This window comes from Kogia breviceps, chromosome 6 (assembly GCF_026419965.1).
Source record: "Kogia breviceps isolate mKogBre1 chromosome 6, mKogBre1 haplotype 1, whole genome shotgun sequence".
In the NCBI taxonomy this organism is placed as follows: Eukaryota; Metazoa; Chordata; class Mammalia; order Artiodactyla; family Physeteridae; genus Kogia; species Kogia breviceps.
In genome coordinates this window covers 30,486,292-30,506,637 of record NC_081315.1, presented here as the reverse complement: position 1 = coordinate 30,506,637, position 20,346 = coordinate 30,486,292, and the positions used below count along the sequence as shown (strand labels likewise).

The 20,346-nt window shown below is 34.8% G+C and overlaps 1 protein-coding gene across 2 annotated transcripts in view; it reads left to right on the top strand.

Annotated features, from left to right (window-relative positions):
* LRBA (LPS responsive beige-like anchor protein) overlaps window positions 1-20,346 on the top strand; it is a 721,911-nt gene that overhangs the window by 92,628 nt on the left and 608,937 nt on the right. For both annotated transcript variants that reach the window (XM_059066707.2, XM_059066706.2), the window contains exons 5-10: window positions 5,742-5,863; window positions 5,951-6,077; window positions 6,782-6,901; window positions 8,718-8,864; window positions 14,904-15,101; window positions 15,277-15,410. In XM_059066707.2, coding sequence (XP_058922690.1) covers window positions 5,742-5,863; window positions 5,951-6,077; window positions 6,782-6,901; window positions 8,718-8,864; window positions 14,904-15,101; window positions 15,277-15,410 — 848 coding nt within the window. The remainder of the gene's footprint in view (window positions 1-5,741; window positions 5,864-5,950; window positions 6,078-6,781; window positions 6,902-8,717; window positions 8,865-14,903; window positions 15,102-15,276; window positions 15,411-20,346) is intronic.

The following is a 20,346-nucleotide window of genomic DNA, read 5'->3' as shown; positions in this document are numbered from 1 at the left end:
ATGTACTACAACTTCTTTTTCCATTCGTCTGTCGATGGGCATTTAGGTTGCTTCCATGACCTGGCTGTTGTAAATAGTCCTGCAATGAACATTGGGGTGCATGTGTCTTTTTGAATTATGGTTTTCTCTGGGTTTATGCTGAGTAGTGGGATTGCTGGGTCATATGGTAGTTCTAGTTTTAGTTTTTTAAGGAACCTCCATACTGTTCTCCATAGTGGCTGTACCAATTTACATTCCCACCCACAGTGCAGGAGGGTTCCCTTTTCTCCACACCCTCTACAGCATTTATTGTTTGTAGATTTTTGGAAGATGGCCATTCTGACCGGTGTGAGGTGATACCTCATTGTAGTTTTGATTTGCATTTCTCTAATGATTAGTGATGTTGAGCATCCTTTCACGTGTTTGTTGGCAATCTGTATATCTTCTTTGGAGAAATGTCTATTTAGTTCTTCTGCCCATTTTTGGATTGGGTTGTTTGTTTCTTTAATATTGAGCTGCATGAGCTGTTTATATATTTTGGAGATTAATCCTTTGTCTGTTGATTCGTTTGCAAGTATTTTCTCCCATTCTGAGGGTTATCTTTTCATCTCGTTTATGGTTTTCTTTGCTGTGCAAAAGCTTTGAAGTTTCATTAGGTCCCATTAGTTTAGTTTTGTTTTTATTTCCATTACTCTAGGAGGTGGATCAAAAAAGATCTTGATGTGATTTATGTCAAAGAGTGTTCTTCCCATGTTTTCCTCTAAGAGTTTTATACTGTCCAGTCTTACATTTAGGTCTCAAATCCATTTTGAATTTATTTTTGTGTATGGTGTTAAGGAGTGTTCTAATTTCATTCTTTTACATGTAGCTGTCCAGTTTTCCCAGCACCACTTATTGAAAAGGCTGTCTTTTCTCCATTGTATATCCTTGCCTCCTTTGTCATAGATTAGTTGACCATAGGTGCGTGGGTTTATCTCTGGGCTTTGTATCTTGTTCCATTGATCTATGTTTCTGTTTTTGTGCCGGTACCATATTGTCTTGATTACTGTAGCTTGATAGTATAGTCTGAAGTCAGGGAGCCTGATTCCTCCTGCTCCATTTTTTTCCCTTTTTGTATTTGGGGTCCTTTGTGTCTCCAAACAAATTTTAAGATTTTTTTGTTCTAGTTCGGTAAAAAATGCCTTTGGTAATTTGATAGGGATTGCATTGAATCTGTAGATTGCTTTGGGTACTAGAGTCATTTTCACAATATTGATTCTTCCAATCCAAGAACATGGTGTATCTCTCCATCTGTTGGTATCATCTTTAATTTCTTTCATCAGTGTCTTATAGCTTTCTGCATACAGGTCTTTTGTCTCCCTAGGTAGGTTTATTCCTAGGTATTTTATTCTTTTTGTTGCAATGGTAAATGGGAGTGTTTTCTTAATTTCTCTTTCAGATTTTTCATCATTAGTGTATAGGAATGCAGGAGATTTCTGTTTATTAATTTTGTGTCCTTTACCAAATTCACAGATTAGCTCTAGTAGTTTTCTGGTGGTATTTTTAGGATTCTCTATGTATACTATCATGTCATCTGCAAACAGTGACAGTTTTACCTCTTCTTTTCCAATTTGTATTCCTTTTATTTCTTTTTCTTCTGTGATTGCCGTGGCTAGGACTTCCAAAACTATGTTGAATAATAGTGGTGAGCATGGACATCCTTGTCTCGTTCCTGATCTTAGAGGAAATGCTTTCAGTTTTTCACCATTGAGAATGATGTTTGCTGTGGGTTTGTCATATATGGCCTTTATTATTTGGAGGTAGGTTCCCTCTATGCCCATTTTCTGGAGGGTTTTAATCATAAATGGGTGTTGAATTTTGTCAGTTTTCTTAAATTTACTGAGGCTTGATTTGTGACCCAAGATGTGATCTATCTTGGAGAATTTCTGTGCGCACTTGAGAAGAAAGTGTAATCTGCTGTTTTTGGATGGAATGTCCTATAAATATCAATTAAATCTTCTGGTCTATTGTGTCATTTAAAGCTTCTGTTTCCTTATTTATTTTCATTTTGGATGATCTGTCCATTGGTGTAAATGAGGTGTTAAACTCCCCCACTATTATTGTGTTAGTGTAGACTTCTTCTTTTACAGCTGTTAGCAGTTGCCTTGTATATTGAGGTGCTCCTATGTTGGGTGTATATATATTTATAATTGTTATATCTTCTTCCTGGATTGATCCCTTGATCATTATGTAGTGTCCTTCCTTGTCTGTTGTAACATTCTTTATCTTAAGGTCTATTTTATCTGATGTGAGTATTGCTACTCCAGCGTTCTTTTGATTTCCATTTGCATGTAATATCTTTTTCTATCCCCTCACTTTCAGTCTGTGTGTGTCCCTAGGTCTAAAGTGGGTCTCTTGTAGATAGTATATGTATGGGTCTTGTTTTTGTATCCATTCAGCAAGCCTGTGTCTTTTGTTTTGAGCATTTAATCCATTCACATTTAAGGTAATTAACAATATGTATGTTCCTATGATCATCTTCTTAATTGTTTTGGGTTTCTTTTTGTAGGTCCTTTTCTTCTCTTGTGTTTCCCACATAGAGAAGTTCCTTTAGCATTTGTTGTAGAGCTGGTTTGGTGGTGCTGAATTCTCTTAGCTTTTGCTTGTCTGTAAAGCTTTTGATTTTCCATCGAGTCTGAATGAGATCCTTGCCGGGCAGAGTAATCTTGGTTGTAGGTTCTTCCCTTTAATCACATTTTGTATATCATGCTGCTCCCTTCTGGCTTGTAGAATTTCTGCTGAGAAATCAGCTGTTAACCTTATGGGAGTTCCCTTGTATGTTATTTGTTGTTTTTCCCTTGCTGCTTTTAATAATTTTTCTTTGTCTTTAATTTTTGCCAATTTGATTCCTATGTGTCTCGGCGTGTTTCTACTTGGGTTTATCCTGTGTGGGACTCACTGCACTTCCTGGACTTTGGTGGCTATTTCGTTTCCCATGTTAGGGAAGTTTTCAACTATAATCTGTTCAAATATTTTCTCTGGTCTGTTCTCTCTCTTCTCCTTCTGTGACCTATTTAATGCTAATGTTGTTGCATTTAATGTTGTCTCAGAGGTCTCTTGGGCTGTCTTCATTTCTTTTTTTTTTTTTTTTTTTTTTTTTTTTTTTTTGCGGTATGCGGGCCTCTCACTGTTGTGGCCTCTCCCCTTGCGGAGCACAGGCTCCGGACGCGCAGGCTCAGCGGCCATGGCTCACGGGCTTAGTTGCTCCGCGGCATGTGGGATCTTCCTGGACCAGGGTACGAACCCGTGTCTCCTGCATCGGCAGGCGGATTCTCAACCACTGCGCCACCAGGGAAGCCCTTCATTTCTTTTCATTCTTTTTTCTTTATTCTGTTCTGCAGCAGTGAATTCCACCATTCTGTCTTCCAGGTCACTTATCCGTTCTTCTGCCTCAGTTATTCTGCTATTGGTTCCTTCTGGTGTAGTTTTCATTTCAGTTATTGTATTGTTCATCTCTGTTTGTTTGTTCTTTAATTCTTCTAGGTCTTTGTTAAACATTTCTTGCATCTTTTCGATCTTTGTGTCCGTTCTTTTTCCAAGGTCCTGGATCATCTTCACTATCATTATTCCGAATTCTTTTTCTGGAAAGTTGCCTATCTCAACTTCATTTAGTTGTTTTTCTGGGGTTTTATCTTGTTCCTTCATCTGGTACATTGTCCTTTGCCTTTTCATCTTGTCTGTCTTTCTGTGAATGTGGTTTTTGTTCCACAGGCTGCAGGAGTGTAGTTCTTCTTGCTTCTGCTGTCTGCCGTCTTAAGAATTCTATATATATATACTTCTGGAGATAAGTTTTTATCAGATAAATAACTTGCAAATATTTTCTCCCATTCTTTTGGCTTGTTTTTTCACTTTCTTGAGGTATCCTTTAAAGCACGAACGTTGTTAATTTTAATGAAGTCCAATTCATATATTTTTTCTTTCATTCCCTAATTAAGAAGGATTTATCTAACTCAGTGTCACAAAGATTTAACCCTATTTTTTCTTATAAGAGTTTTATATTTTTAGCTCTCACATGTAGGTCTATCATCGATTTGGGGTTAATTTTTTGTGTGACACATAAGAAAGTGGTCAGCTTCATACCTTTGCTTGTAAATATTAGTTTTCTTAGCAAATTTGTTGAAAACACTATTCTTTCATCATTGAACTGCATTGACACTCCTGTTGAGAATCAAGACCACAAATATAAGGGTTTATTTCTGGGCTCTCAGTTCTGTTCCATTGATCTTTTTTTTTTTTTTTTTTTTTTTTTTTTTGCGGTATGCGGGCCTCTCACTGCTGTGGCCTCTCCCGTTGCGGAGCACAGGCTCCGGACGCGCAGGCCTAGCGGCCATGGCTCACGGGCTTAGTTGCTCCGCGGCATGTGGGATCTTCCCGGACCAGGGCACGAACCCGTGTCCCCTGCATCGGCAGGCGGGTTCTCAACCACTGCGCCACCAGGGAAGCCCTGTTCCATTGATCTTTATCTTTATGCCAATGTGGTAAAATCTTCATTACTGTATCTTTGTGTTGTAGTTTCAAAATTTGGTAATATGGGTCTTCCAACTTTGTTCTTCTTTTTCAAGTTTGTTTTGGAGATTTGGGGGCCCTTGCAATATGATGTTTTAAATAACAATTTAAGCCGAGTGGTAAAATCATTTATATAGTGACTTATGAATATAATTTTAAAATATTATGAAAAAAAAGTTATGAATGAATCCTCTTCAGCTTTATATTTGCTGTTAAAAAAAATTATATTCCAGGCTTTTTCCTTAACTTTTTTCTTTCCTTTGTTGTCCCTCTTTCCTCTCTTCTTTTTTTTTTTTTTGCGGTACGCGGGCCTCTCACTGTTGTGGCCTCTCCCGTTGCGGAGCACAGGCTCCGGACGCACAGGCTCAGTGGCCATGGCTCATGGGCCTAGCCGCTCCATGGCATGTGGGATCTTCCCAGACCGGGGCACGAACCCGTGTCCCCTGCATTGGTAGGCGGACTCTCAACTACTGCGCCACCAGGGAAGCCCTCTTTCCTCTCTTCTATTACCTTATGTAACATTTCAGGAATAAATTTCCAATTTGATATCACTGCCTACCTGTTTTTTTAAATTTTATTTCTAAATTTTAAAAATTTATTTTAATTTTGGCTGCATTGGATCTTCATTGATGTGGGCAGGCTTTCTCTCGTTGTGAGGAGTGGGGTCTACTCTTGTTTGTGGTGCATGGGCCTCTCATTGCAGTGGCTTTTCTTGTTGTGGAGCATGGGCTCTAGGCATGTGGGGTCAATAGTTGTGCTTCACGGGCTCTAGAGCACAGTCTCAGTAGTTGTGGCACACGGGCTTAGCCACTCTGCGGCATTTGGGATATTCCCAGACCAGGGGTCAAACCCGTGTCCCCTGCATTGGCAGGTGAATTCTTAACCACTGCACCACCAGGACAGCCCACTACCTGTCTCTTTTAATAGGAATTTCTTTGGACATGTTTATTGTAAGAAGTGAAGCACGTATGATTAGTGAGTCAAGCAGGTCAGTTGGAATGTTTCTACTGTTTAATTAAATTAACATCATTACTATAATTTGGAAGATTTAGAAGTTATTAAAGTCTTCTTTCAGATAAAGAGACTACTGCATATTTTAATCATGATGTAGAATAATATCTAGTAGATATATATATAGCATTGTAAGGTCTCATTTTCATGATTTCAGTAACAAAATTTTTCATTGTGAGTCAGTAACTTAAAGCTTTTTCGTTTAGGCTATTGCATTACCTCCTATAGCCAAATGGCCATACCAGAATGGTTTTACATTTCATACCTGGCTTAGAATGGATCCTGTAAATAACATCAATGTGGATAAAGATAAACCATATTTGTATTGGTATGTATTTCTGTAATTTAGTGTTGTTACTTTACTTTGAAAATGAGAAGAATATTTCGAGATGAAATGAAAACTTATATTTTATAGTTTCAGAACCAGCAAAGGTCTTGGTTATTCTGCACACTTTGTTGGGGGATGTTTAATTATAACATCAGTAAAGTCAAAAGGAAAAGGCTTTCAACACTGTGTGAAATTTGATTTCAAGCCCCAAAAGGTATGTGATCTTACTGAATCATAATTATGTTACCAAGCTATTTTAACCTTCAGAATGCTTTGCTTTAGTGTTATTGACACAATATGTGGTAAATCATAGCTCTGGGTTTATACTGTTTTAGAAAATGAAGTGTAAATCACTGGAAAATTGTTAACCTCTCTGATTTGGATAATAAAAAGAGTGAATATTTAGTTATTTGTAGAGTTTAAAGGACATACAGGGGGAAAAATATCAGTGGCAGTTATTTTAGTAGTAGTAGTATTGGTAATAGTAATATGTATTTTGTTTTGTTCCTTAAAATTTAGAGATTAATAAACGGTTTATCAACAAAGTGTACATCTATATATATGTAGATAGGTAAATAGATAGATATGACAAAATGTTGAGAGTTGTGGAAATGAGATGGTGAGAGAGTTTATACTAAACTTTTTACCTTATTTAATTTTGGGGGTATATTTGAAAATTGTCATAATAAAAAGTTTGAAAAATAATTTCAAACTGGAAGCTGTTATTTGTTGAGAGTTCCCTTGAATCAATATAGTTCCAGAGGTAGAATGTTGAATTTAATAAAGGTAGTCTTATTTTATTTTTAGGTTTAATTTTAATTTTGCATTTAATTTTTACCTGTTATTATCAATGTGGTTGAGTTATTGGAAATATCATTATCTTTATCTTTTTTTTTTTAAACTGTTTTGCTTATTCAGTGGTATATGGTAACTATAGTGCACATTTATAACCGGTGGAAGAACAGTGAGCTTCGATGTTATGTGAATGGTGAGCTTGCTTCCTATGGAGAGATAACATGGTTTGTCAACACCAGTGATGTAAGTAATTTGAGAAAGTTACAGTGAAATAAGCAAAATATATTTTATATTGAATATAAATTATAGAATACCACAATGGTGGATTTTTATAATCATAGTTTGACTAGCATGTTAATATATTAAGAGAGTAGAACTGTGCTAATATGGCACATATTACTCAGTCCTTGTTATAAAATTATTCTGGAAAGGGTAGAGAAGATTCATAGGTAACAGTGGGTATATCTTGAAAGTATTTGTGTAATTGGTCCATTGATCATATTAAACCTGAGAGCTCCAGTACAGGCTTCTGATGATTTTTATGAAAGAGTTAGATGTTGCATGCTTATAAATTTTCCATAAAATTCATAGCTGCTATAGATAACTATTACGTTATAATATTTTCCAGATTCAAAAAGAGATCCATAGGTTAGAGTTAAATTCAAATGTTCTCCCCGCCCACCCCAATTACATTTTTAATAGAAACCGTGAAAAATACAGATCAGGAAAATGAATACAAGCTTGCAACACTCACTGTTGGTAATTAACTCCTCCTTTCATATTTTATTCTATACATATTTACATATTTTGAAATGCTGACCTTAAGAGCCCATGTTGTTGTAAAAGATAGACTTAGGTTTGAATCCCTTACTGACTGTATGACCTTACTTAGTCTATTAGGCCAAAGTTTGCTCCACCTAAAAATGGGTGTAAAATAGTATGTATCTCAGAAGGTTGATTAAATGAGATACTGTTCACAAATTCATTAGCAGAGTGCCTTTGTAGAGAATAAATGCTCAATAAATATTAACTCTATTTTTTTAAAATATAAAAAAGGAATCAGATATGTATACTCCTTTTCAACCTGTTTTTTTCCTTACATTAATCCTTATTGAGTACTTATTGTATTCCAGGCATTGTAGTAAATACCTTTATTTTCTGTAAGCCCCAACCTTGCAAGATAAGTACTGTTGTAATCTTCATTTTACCAGTGAAACTGAGCACAGAGAGGTTAAGTAATTTGCTAAAATCAGCAGCGTGGGAAGCAGTGATTTGATCTAGGTGGTTTGTCTTCAGAACCCAAATGTTAAAAATTTTTTATATTCCTTAATGTCAACACATACATATTTTTCAACATCCTTCCTAATAGTTTCATGGCATAAAATGATACTTTTAAAGAGATATGGATGCTTTTTTTCCTCCTTGTTGTATTATACATGAGTTTTTAAAACGGGGTCTTTGCAACCTGGATGTTATTAAGAGGAATTTTTTGTCTGAAGAAGAAAAACATACACCTGTTTTTCTTGATTTACACATTCCTTTTGAGAGATTGCATCTGCTCCATGACTTCACCCATTATTTGTATCTTGATGTCTACAAAAAGTTACAGTTTTAACTTCTCACCATACAGAACCCTGTTGTCAATTGCTTCTTCATCCACATTAGTTCACAGAAAAGACTCATTCATTATATGTCCCACACTTAACTCATGATTTTCCTCATTGCTCCAAAGCCTGCTCTTCTGTCTGGTTCTTTGGTTGACCAAGTATGAACCTTCACTCCATAATGATTTCTCTGGCTCTGTTTCCTATATCCACTTTGTCATCAGGTTTTGTTTACTGTACTTTGGAAAACTTGTCTTATCTCCTTTCTATGATGTCTTTCCTGATCTCGACACCAAATGAGAATGAATGAAGTGAAATGCTAAATGAATTATTTTAATCTATTCAGATTATATTTTAGAGTGGGCAAAATATTTATACCAGTATAGTTTGTTATTATTTCTGGAGGTGATAATTTTTGTTTTTTCTCTAATAAACTTTTCTGGTTTCTTTCACAGACCTTTGACAAGTGTTTCCTGGGCTCATCAGAAACAGCAGATGCTAATAGGGTATTCTGTGGTCAGATGACTGCAGTTTATCTTTTTAGTGAAGCTCTTAATGCAGCTCAGATTTTTGCTATTTATCAATTGGGCCTGGGATACAAGGTACTTTACTTGCTGTTCCCTGCTTAACCAGTGTTAGTTGAGCTTGATTTATAGGTGGGTGGTGCATGGGACAGCTTACAACTTGGGTTACTAAATTGTATGTGAAAGTAAGCAGAGGCACCATAGGGAAGTCACAGGAGTCTGTCCAAAAGGTATTTTAAAGTTTTGTGGGAAGCATAGTATACTTGTCATATGTGTGGCACTGTGCAAGATAGTGGCTCAAGTTTCAACTTTAATTTATGCTGCATTTCTTTTGGTGGTATCATATCCTTGCACAGCTAAGTTTTTAATGCTTGCTGTGATAAAGAGCAAGTACCATGTGAAAAACAGTGTGGAACAGGAAATGAGCATGAGCTATGAAATCTGATTCCAAAATTTGAGAATTTGTGCAGTACCCAAGATGCATATACATCCCATTAATAAATTATTTTGCTAATATAATAATGAAGGAAACATTTTTTTCAATTTGTGCATTAAGTTTTTCAAATGGCTAATAGATTGTTAAGTTATAAGGTTAAAATATAAAATATTGTTAAAATATAAAATATAAAGAGTTGGGTCAAACTAATTAACAGAAATGTTCGATATTTATTTTGGTCTGGAACACTATAAAAAATTACTGTGAAGCTAAGAGTGTCATGAATCAAGGAAGTTCGGGAACCTTTAGGTTAAGCCATTGTTAATCTAGTTTGGTTTCAGGGAGTGATTTAATGTCTGTTATGTTCCTTTGAAAACAAAATCAACTTTCGTTAATTTACATACTGTTGGAGTCAATAAAGTATACATATGTTAATTAGTTTTGACAAAAGTATAATGCAGCAATCAAGACATAGAAATTTCTATCACAGCAAAAGGTACCTCTCTGCTCTTTCCTACTCAGTTCCTTGTGCTTCTCTAACCCTACCCCGTTTCTGTTGATCGGCAACTACTGATCTGTTTCTGTCACTATCAAATAGATTTGTTTTTATTAAGGTTTTATGTAAATAGAATCATGCAATGTGTCCTCCTTGGAGTTTGGTTTCTTCTTAGCATGTTTTAAGATTCATCTATGTTGTTTTGTATTAGTAGTTCTCTCTTATTTATTGCTAAGTAGTGTTCCTTTATGTGAGTATATCACAACTTTTTAACCCATTCATTTCTTGATGAATATTTGGGTTGTTTCCAGATTTTGGCTATTATGAATATTGGTGTACAATTCTTTGTGTATTTCATAAATATGTAAGAGTGGAATTGTTAACTGGTATGGCAGCTGAAACTACCAAGCTCTTTTCCAAGGTAGTTGCACAGTTTTACATTTCTATAAGCATTGTATGAGCTTTCTACTTACTCCACATCCTGTTTACACCTGGTATTGCTGGTCTTTTTAATATTAGACATTTGAGTGGGTCCCTAGCAGTTTCTCGTTCTGGTTTTAATTTGCAGTTTTGTAATGCCTAGAGATGCTGAGCATCTTTGCATTGCTTATTTGACACTTGTGTGTCTTCTTTTGTTAAGTGTGTATTCAAATCTTTTGCCCATTTTTTGTTTGGTTTGTTTTCTTTTTATTGAGTTTTGAAGTTTCTTTATATATTACAGATATAAGTCCTATATGTCCTTATAACTTTTAAGTCCTTTATAAGTTTCTTTATATATTATGGATATCAGATGTATGAGTTACAAATATTTCCCCCCCCGGTCTGTGTCTTGCCTTTTTGTTTTCTTAATCTGGCTTTTGAAGAACATAGGAATTTAATTATTATGGATTCCAATTTAACAATTTTTCCTATTATTCTCATGATTTTTGTGTCTTATGTAAGAAATCTTTGCTGATTCCAAGGTTAGAAAGACTTACTCATGTTTTCTTCTAAGTATTATATTTTTAGCATTTATATTTAGGTCTGTGATCCATTTTCAGGTAGTTTTTGTGTATGGTATGAGCTAACTATCAAGGTTTATTTTATCTTTTGTTTTTCATAAGGATACCCTGGTGTTCCAGCACTATTTGTTTTTTAAATACTATGCTTTCTCCATTCATTGCCTTACTGTGGCATCTTTGAGTCTCTATTTGATTTCAGTTACTTACCTGTCTTTTTTTAATGTTAATACTTTACTGTCTTGATTATTGTAGCTTTGTATTAAGTCTTGAAAACTGGAAGTCTAAACTATCAACTATTCTTTTTCAAATCCTTTGCGATTTTCTAAGTCTTTTGCATTTCTAGATGTATTTTAGAACCAGCTTATTGCTTTCTACAAAAAATTCTTGAACAATATTGATCCATTGCACCGAACAGACATATATAGAACATCCTCCCCAACAATAGTAGAGTGAGTACACGTTCTTCTCAAGCTCATATGGAACATTCTTTAGGATAGACCACATATTACCACGTAACAAGTCTTAACAAATTTAATAATATTGAACTCATACCAAGTATCTTTTCTGACCACAGTGGAATGAAATCAGTAGTAGAAGGAAACTGGAAAATACACAGATATGTGGAAATTAAGCAACACAGTCTTAAAAAACTAATGGGTCAAAGGAGAAACTACAAGGGTAATTAGAAAATATCTTGATACAAATGAAATGTAAAATGACATACCAAAACTTATGGGATGCAGAGAAAGCAATATGAAGAGGGAAGTTCATAGTGATAAATGCCTACTTAAAAAAAAAGAATTATCTCAAGTCAATAACCTAATCTATGCTTCAAGGAACTAGAAAAAGAAGAGCAAACTGAACCCAGAGTTAGCAGAGGAATGGAAGTGGTAAAGATTAGAGCAGAAATAAATGAAATAGAGACTAAAAAATAAATAGAAAAACTCAACAAAACTGAGTCAGGTTTTTTTTAAAAAGACCAAAAAAACTGAGAAATTCTTAGCTAGAATAATTAAGGAAAAAAGAGAGGACTTAAAGTAACTAAAAGCAGAAATGAAAGAGTAGGCATTACAGCTAATGCTATGAATATAAAAAGAATTATGAGACTACTATGAACAATTACATGCCAACAAATTGTATAAACTAGAAGAAATAGATGTTCCTAGAAACATACAACCTACCAAGACTGAAGAAATAAAAACCTGAACAGACTATCGCTAATAAGGAAATTGAATCAATAATCAAAAACCTCTGAATAAGGAAAAGCTCAGGACTAAATGGCTTCACTAGAGAATTCTATCAAACATTAAAGAAGAATTAACACCAATTCTCCTCAGCTCTTCCAAAAAATAAAAAAGAGGGAACACTTCCAAACTCATTTTCTGAGTTTAGCATTGCCCTGAAACCACAACCAGACAAAGACACTATAAGAACATAAAGCTACAGATTAATATCCCTGATTGATATTAATGCAAAAATCCTCAACAGTATTTTAGGAAACCAAATTCAAGAGCACATTAAAAGGGTCATACTCTATGACCAACTGGGATTTATTCCTGAAATGTAAAGCTGGTTCAACATATGAAAAAAAAAAATCAATGTAATACGCCACATTAACAGAGTGAAGGACAAAAACTACACGATCATCTCAATAGATTCAGAGAAAGTATTTGACAAAATTCAACACCCTTTAATAATAAAAACACTCAACAAATTACAAATAAAAGGAAACTCCTTCAAAGTAATAAGACCATTTATGAAAAGCCCACAGCCAACATCATATGCAACAAAAATCGGTTGTATTTCTACATACTGTCAGTGAACCATATGAAAAGGAAAATAAGACAGTAATCCCATTTATAACAGCATAAAAAGCAATACTTAGGAATAAACTTAACCAAGGGGGCAGAAGACTTGTACAGTGAGTGAAAAGTGTAAAACATAGCTGAAAGAATTAAAGAAGACACAAAGAAATGGGAAGATATCTTGTATTAATAGACTGAAGGACTTAAAATTGTTAAAAATGCATGCTACCCAAAGTTATCTACAGATTCAGTGTAATTCCTATCAATGTCCCAATGGCATTTTTTTGTAGTAATCAAAAAACTACCCTAAAATTTACATGGAATCTCAGGGGTCCCCGAATAGCCAAAACAATCTGAAAAAGAATAGCAAATTTAGAGGTCTCACACTTCAGGATTTCAAAACATATTACAAAGCTACAGTAATCAAAACATTATGGTACTTGCATAGAGTGATACATAGACTAATGGAACAGAATAGAGTCCAGAAATGAATCCTTGTATTTATGGTGAAATGATTTTCTATAAGGATACAAAACCATGGAATGGGGAAAGATTAATCTCTTAAGCAGGACTTTTATGGTGGCGCAGTGGTTAAGAATCTGCCTGCCAATGCAGGGGACACGGGTTTGAGCCCTGTTCTGGGAAGATTCCACATGCCATGGAGCAACTAAGCCCGCAAGCCACAACTACTGAGCCCATGTGCCACAACTACTGAAGCCCACACGCCTAGAGCCCGTGCTCTGCAACAAGAGAAGCCACTGCAATGAGAAGCCAGTGCACCGCAACGAAGAGTAGCCCCTGCTCGCTGCAACTAGAGAAATCCCGTGTGCAGCATCGAAGACCCAACACAGTCATAAATAAATAAATAAATAAATAAATAAATAAATAAATAAATTTAATCTCTTAAGCACATGATGTTTTAAAAAATGGATACTCACATGGAAAAGAGTGAAGTTCGATCCTTACCTTCCATACATTAAAATTAACTCAAAATAGATTAAAGACTTAAACATAAGAGCTACACATAAGACTTCTGCATGAAAACACATGAAGAGCTTCATGGCGTTGAGTTTGGCAATGATTTCTTGGATATGACACCAAAAAAATAGGAAACAAAGACAAAAATAGACAATGAAATGAGACTTCATCCAGCTTAAAATCTTTTGTGCATTGAAATTTTTCTGCATCAAGGAACGGTGTAAAAAGGCAACCCATGAAATGGGAGACAATATTTTAAACCAAATATCTGATAAAGTGTTAATAATATCCAGAGTATATGATGAACTCCTAAAACTCAACAATAAGAACAACAAACCCAACTCATTTAAAAAGTGGTCAAAGGACTTGAATAGAATTTTTTCCAAAGATAATATATAAATGTGTAACAGGCATATGAAAAAATATTCAAAGTCACTAATCATCAGAGAAATGTAAATCAGAGCCACAGTAATCACCTTACACCCATTGGCGTGACCATTGTTAAATAAAAATAAGTGTGGTTTAGGGTGTGTGGAGAAATTGGTACCCTTATGCACTGTTGGTGGAAATGTAAAATGGTGCAGCCTCTATGGAAAACAATATGGTGATTCTTCAAGAAATAAAAAGTAGAATTACCACATGATTGAGCAGTCTTACTTCTATGTATATATCCCAAAGAACTGAAAGCAGGATATGAAAGAGCTGTTTGCACACCCATGTTCATTGCAGCATTAATTCACAATAGATAAGAGGTTGAAGCAACCTAATTGTCTATGGATAGATGAATACTTTAAAAAAGAAAAAAAACCCTGACACATCCTACAGCATGGGTGAATCTTAAGGATGTTATACCAGTCACAAAATGACAAATACTCTGTGACTCCCCTCATTTGGATTATATAAAGTAGTCAAACTCATGGAATCATAAAGTAGAATGATGTTTGCCATGGTACGAGGGGAAGTGCAGATGAGTTGTTATTCAACGGGAATTTCAATTTCACAAGACACAAAAGTTCTAGAGATTTGTTGTACAATAGTGTGCTGTAGTTAACAACACTGCACTGTACACTTAAAAATGTTTAAGATGGTAAATTTTATGTTATGTTCTTTTTACCAAAATTTTAAAAAGACAATACAATAAAAAAAAACATGCTGTGTAGGGTATTAATTTTACATTTTTTAAAATGTAAGGTTTTAGTGTCAAGTTGACTTGATTTCCATTATATCTTTAAAATGAATTCAGTCTACTTTAGAGGTAACTAAGCATGCAAGGCTTCTCTTAATTGACATTGTTAGGAAAATGATCAGTGTTCTACTTAAATTTTTATATTCCTGGTGATTTGTAGTTAATTTTTCTTTTTGTGGCCTATATTAACTGTTCTACTTTTTATTAATTCTTAGGGTACATTTAAATTTAAAGCAGAAAGTGACCTGTTCCTTGTTGAGCATCACAAACTTTTATTGTATGATGGCAAACTCTCTAGTGCCATTGCATTCACATACAATCCACGCGCCACAGATGCCCAGCTCTGCCTCGAATCATCCCCTAAGGACAACCCTTCAATTTTTGTTCATTCACCGCATGCACTCATGCTCCAGGTATTAGTGGTAATCTTTTAAGAATATTTTTAATGGTAAATTTTGATGTATTATTGAGGTGTATTTGGTAGCTTCTGACATGTAATGTAACATTTTATTGTTCTTGTTATGTTTCATTTTGAATTGTTTTGGAAAAGAATCATTGGAATCTTTACTGTGTTTTCTGTTTTACAAGGATGTGAAGGCGGTTTTAACACATTCCATCCAAAGTGCCATGCATTCAATTGGAGGAGTACAAGTGTTGTTTCCACTTTTTGCACAGTTAGATTATAGGCAATATTTATCTGATGAAGTTGACTTGACTATATGGTGAGTGCTTTTGTTTTCTCTTTCATTTGATGTGAGAGTTATCTTCATAACTGTTGAGCTGCACAATTTTTTTTCAAACTTTAAAATTTGTTGTAGGGTTAAGAGAATATAAAGAAATTTTTGAACTATAATTATTATAAATTCAATTCAATAATAGTAATATTAAGTTCTTTATCAGTAGGAAGTATGGAAGCTCTAAAAAATAATGTTTTAAAAAATAATTAATTAATTAATTTATGGCTGCATTGGGTCTTTGTTGCTGGGCGCAGGCTTTCTCTAGTTGAGGCGAGTGCAGTCTACTCTTCGTGGTGGCGCACGGGCTCCTAATTGCGGTGGCTTCTCTTTGTTATGGAGCATGGTCTCTGGATGCGTCGGCTTCAGTAGTTGTGGCACGTGGAATTAGTTGCTCCATGGCATGTGGGATCTTCCCAGACTAGGGCTCGAACCCGTGTCCCCTGCATTGACAGGTGGATTCTTAACCACTGCGCATTACTGGAAAGTCCCAATAATATTATTTTCGAATAAAATTAGACATAGTGATAATAGATTTATCAGAAATGTATGTATTTTTGTCTAAAATATAGTTTTAAAATATTTTAAATGGTTATGTGGCAGTGATTTCTTATGGTAATTAAGCTTTCCATATTTAATTATTATTGATTGCTAGTAAGTAATTGAAATCTAAAATTTTTGATTATGTTACGTAAGTGACATGGTTTTTAAAAATTAGATCATATATTTGGCACCTTTGTCTCCTTTGTTGTAGTGTTGAGTGTAGAAAAGGAAGACACATGAATTCTAGGACAAGTTATTACAATGTTCGAAATGATGTCTAAATGAATTTTTCATGGCTGTATAATTTAGTGAATCTATAATAAAGTAATTATGTTTAATTATTTGAGTAATTTTAATGTTTTTTGTTCTCCTTTTTTGAAATGCTCTTTCTAATTTCTACTTTTATGTGCAACTTGAGGTTTACTACCAATGTATATATTTAATAATGTAATAATTTTTCCAGATTATTTTTAGGCAATGGAATGACTTTTTGTTAAAGGAATTATGTATCAAAGCTAGTATAGACTACATTTAAAAAAATTAAAATAATATTGTCCTTGACATATTGCCACTTCATAAAATTTTTTTATATCCTGGTCTAAAACCTTGATAACAGGGCTCAGTTTCTTTTTTTTATTTTTTTATTTATTTTTAAATTAAATTAAATTTTATTTTTTTAACATCTTTATTTGAGTATAACTGTTTTACAATAGTGTGTTAGTTTCTCCTTTACAACAAAGTGAATCAGTTATACATATACATATGTTCCCATATCTCTTCCCTCTTGCATCACCCTCCCTCCCACCCTCCCTATCCCACCCTCCCTATCCCACCCCTCTAGGTGGTCACAAAGCACAGAGGTGAACTCCCTGTGCTATGCTGCAGCTTCCCACCAGCTATCTAATTTACATTTGGTAGTGTGTATATGTCCCTGCCACTCTTTCACATCGTCACTGCTTACCCTTCCCCCTCCCCATATCCTCAAGTCCATGCTCTAGTAGGTCTGTGTTTTATTTCCATCCTACCACTAATCTCTTCATTTTTTTTTTCTTAGATTCCATATATATGTGTTAGCATACAGTATTTGTTTTTCTCCTTCTGACTTACTTCACTCTGTATGACAGACTCCAGGTCTATCCACCTCATTACAAATAACTCAGTTTCATTTCTTTTTATGGCTGAGTAATATTCCATTATATATATGTGCCACATCTTCTTTATCCATTCATCTGTTGATGGACATTTAGGTTGCTTCCATGTCCTGGCTATCGTAAATAGAGCTGCAATAAACATTTTGGTACATGACTCTTTTTGAATTATGGTTTTCTCAGGGTATATGCCTAGTAGTGGGATTGTGGGGTTATATGGTAGTTCTATTTGTAGTTTTTTAAGGAACCTCCATACTGTTCTCCACAGTGGCTGTATCAATTTACATTCCCACCAGCAGTGCAAGAGTGTTCCTTTTTCTCCACACCCTCTCCAGCATTTATTTTTTGTAGAGTTTTTGATGATGGCTAATCTGACCGGTGTGAGATGATATCTCATTGTAGTTTTGATTTGCATTTCTCTAATGATTAATGATGTTCAGCATTCTTTCATGTGTTTGTTGGCAGTCTGTATATCTTCTTTGGAAAAATGTCTATCTAGTTCTTCTGCCCATTTTTGGATTGGGTTGTTTGTTTTTTTGTTATTGAGCTGCCTGAGTTGCTTGTAAATTTTGGATATTAATCCTTTGTCAGTTGCTTCATTTGCAAATATTTTCTCCCATTCTGAGGGTTGTCTTTTGGTCTTGTTTATGGTATCCTTTGCTGTGCAAAAGCTTTTAAGTTTCATTAGATCCCATTTGTTTATTTTTGTTTTTATTTCCATTTCTCTAGGAGGTGGGTCAAAAAGGATCTTGCTGTAATTTATGTCATAGAGTGTTCTGCCTACGTTTTCCTCTAAGAGTTTGATAGTGTCTGGCCTTACATTTAGGTCTTTAACACATTTTGAGTTTATTTTTGTGTGTGGTGTTAGGGAGTGTTCTAATTTCATACTTGTACAGGTAGCTGTCCAGTATTCCCAGCACCACTTATTGAAGAGGCTGTCTTTTCTCCACTGTATATCCTTCCCTCCTTTATCAAAGATAAGGTGACCATATGTGTGTGGGTTTATCTCTGGGCTTTCTATCCTGTTCCATTGATCTATATGTCTGTTTTTGTGCCAGTACCATACTGTCTTGATTACTGTGGCCTTGTAGTATAGTCTGAAGTCAGGGAGCCTGATTCTTCCAGCTCCATTTTTCATTCTCAAGATTGCTTTGGCTATTTGGGGTCTTTTGTGTTTCCATACAAATTGTGAAATTTTTTGTTCTAGTTCTGTAAAAAATGCCAGTGGTAATTTGATAGGGATTGCATTGCATCTGTAGATTGTTTTGGGTAATAGAGTCATTTTCATAATGTTGATTCTTCCAATCCAAGAACATGGTATATCTCTCCATCTATTTGTATCATCTTTAATTTCTTTCATCAGTGTCTTATAGTTTTCTGCATACAAGTCTTTTGTCTCCTTAGGTAGGTTTATTCCTAGATATTTTATTCTTTTTGTTGCAGTGGTAAATGGGAGTGTTTTCTTAATTTCACTCTCAGATTTTTCATCATTAGTGTATAAGAATGCCAGAGATTTCTGTGCATTAATTTTGTATCCTGCTACTTTACCAAATTCATTGATTAGTTCTAGTACTTTTCTGGTAGCATCCTTAGTATTCTCTATGTATAGTATCATGTCATCTGCAAACAGTGACAGCTTTACTTCTTCTTTTCCTATTTGGATTCCTTTTATTTCTTTATTTTCTCTGATTGCTGTGGCTAGAACTTCCAAAACTAGGTTGAATAAGAGTGGTGAGAGTGGGCAACCTTGTCTTGTTCCTGATCTTAGTGGAAATGGTTTCAGTTTTCACCATTGAGAACAGTGCTGGCTGTGGGTTTGTCATATATGGCCTTTATTATGTTGAGGAAAGTTCCCTCTGTGCCTACTTTCTGCAGGGTTTTTATCATAAATGGGTGTTGAATTTTGTCAAAAGCTTTCTCTGCATCTATTGAGATGATCATATGGTTTTTCTCCTTCAGTTTGTTGATACGGTGTATCACGTTGATTGATTTGCATATATTGAAGAATCCTTGCATTCCTGGAATAAACCCCACTTGATCATGGTGTATGATCCTTTTAATGTGCTGTTGGATTCTGTTTGCTAGTATTTTGTTGAGGATTTTTGCATCTATGTTCATCAGTGATACTGACCTGTAGTTTTCTTTCTTTGTGACATCTTTCTCTGGTTTTGTTTTCAGGGTTATGGTGGCCTCATAGAATGAATTTGGGAGTGTTCCTTCCTCTGCTATCTTTTGGAAGAGTTTGAGAAGGATAGGTGTTAGCTCTTCTCTAAATGTTTGATAGAATTTGCCTGTGACGCCATCTGGTCCTGGGCTTTTGTTTGTTGGAAGATTTTTAATCACAGTTTCAATTTCAGTGCTTGTGATTGGTCTGTTCATATTTTCTATTTTTTCGTGGTTCAGTCTCGGCAGGTTGTGCATTTCTAAGAATTTGTCCATTTCTTCCAGGTTGTCCATTTTGTTGGCATATAGTTGCTTGTAGGAATCTCTCATGATCCTTTGTATTTCTTCAGTGGCAGTTGTTACGTCTCCTTTTTCATTTCTAATTCTATTGATTTGAGTCTTCTCCCTATTTTTTTTTGATGAGTCTGGTTAATGGTTTATCAATTTTTTTTATCATCTCAGAGAACCAGCTTTTAGTTTTATTGATCTTTGCTATCGTTTCCTTCATTTCTTTCTGATCTGATCTTTATGATTTCTTTCCTTCTGCTAAATTTAGGATTTATTTTTGTTCTTGTTTCTCTAATTGCTTTAGGTGCAAGGTTAGGTTGTTTATTCGAGATGTTTCCCGTTTCTTAAGGTAGGATTGTATTGCTATCAACTTCCCTGTTAGAACTGCTTTTGCTGCATCCCATAGGTTTTGGGTCGTCGTGTCTCCATTGTCATTTGTTTCTAAGTATTTTTTGATTTCCTCTTTGATTTCTTCAGTGATCACTTCATTATTAAATAGTGTAGTGTTTAGCTTCCATGTGTGTGTATTTTTTACAGATCTTTTCCTATAATTGATATCTAGTCTCATAGAGTTGTGGTTGGAAAAGATACTTGATACAATTTCAATATTCTTAAATTTACCAAGGTTAGAGTTGTGACCCAAGATATGATATATCCATGAGAATGTTCCATGAGCACTTGACAAAAATGTGTATTCTGTTGTTTATTGATAGAATGTCCTATAAATATCAATAAAGTCCATCTTCTGTAATGTATCATTTAAAGCTGTGTTTCCTTATTTA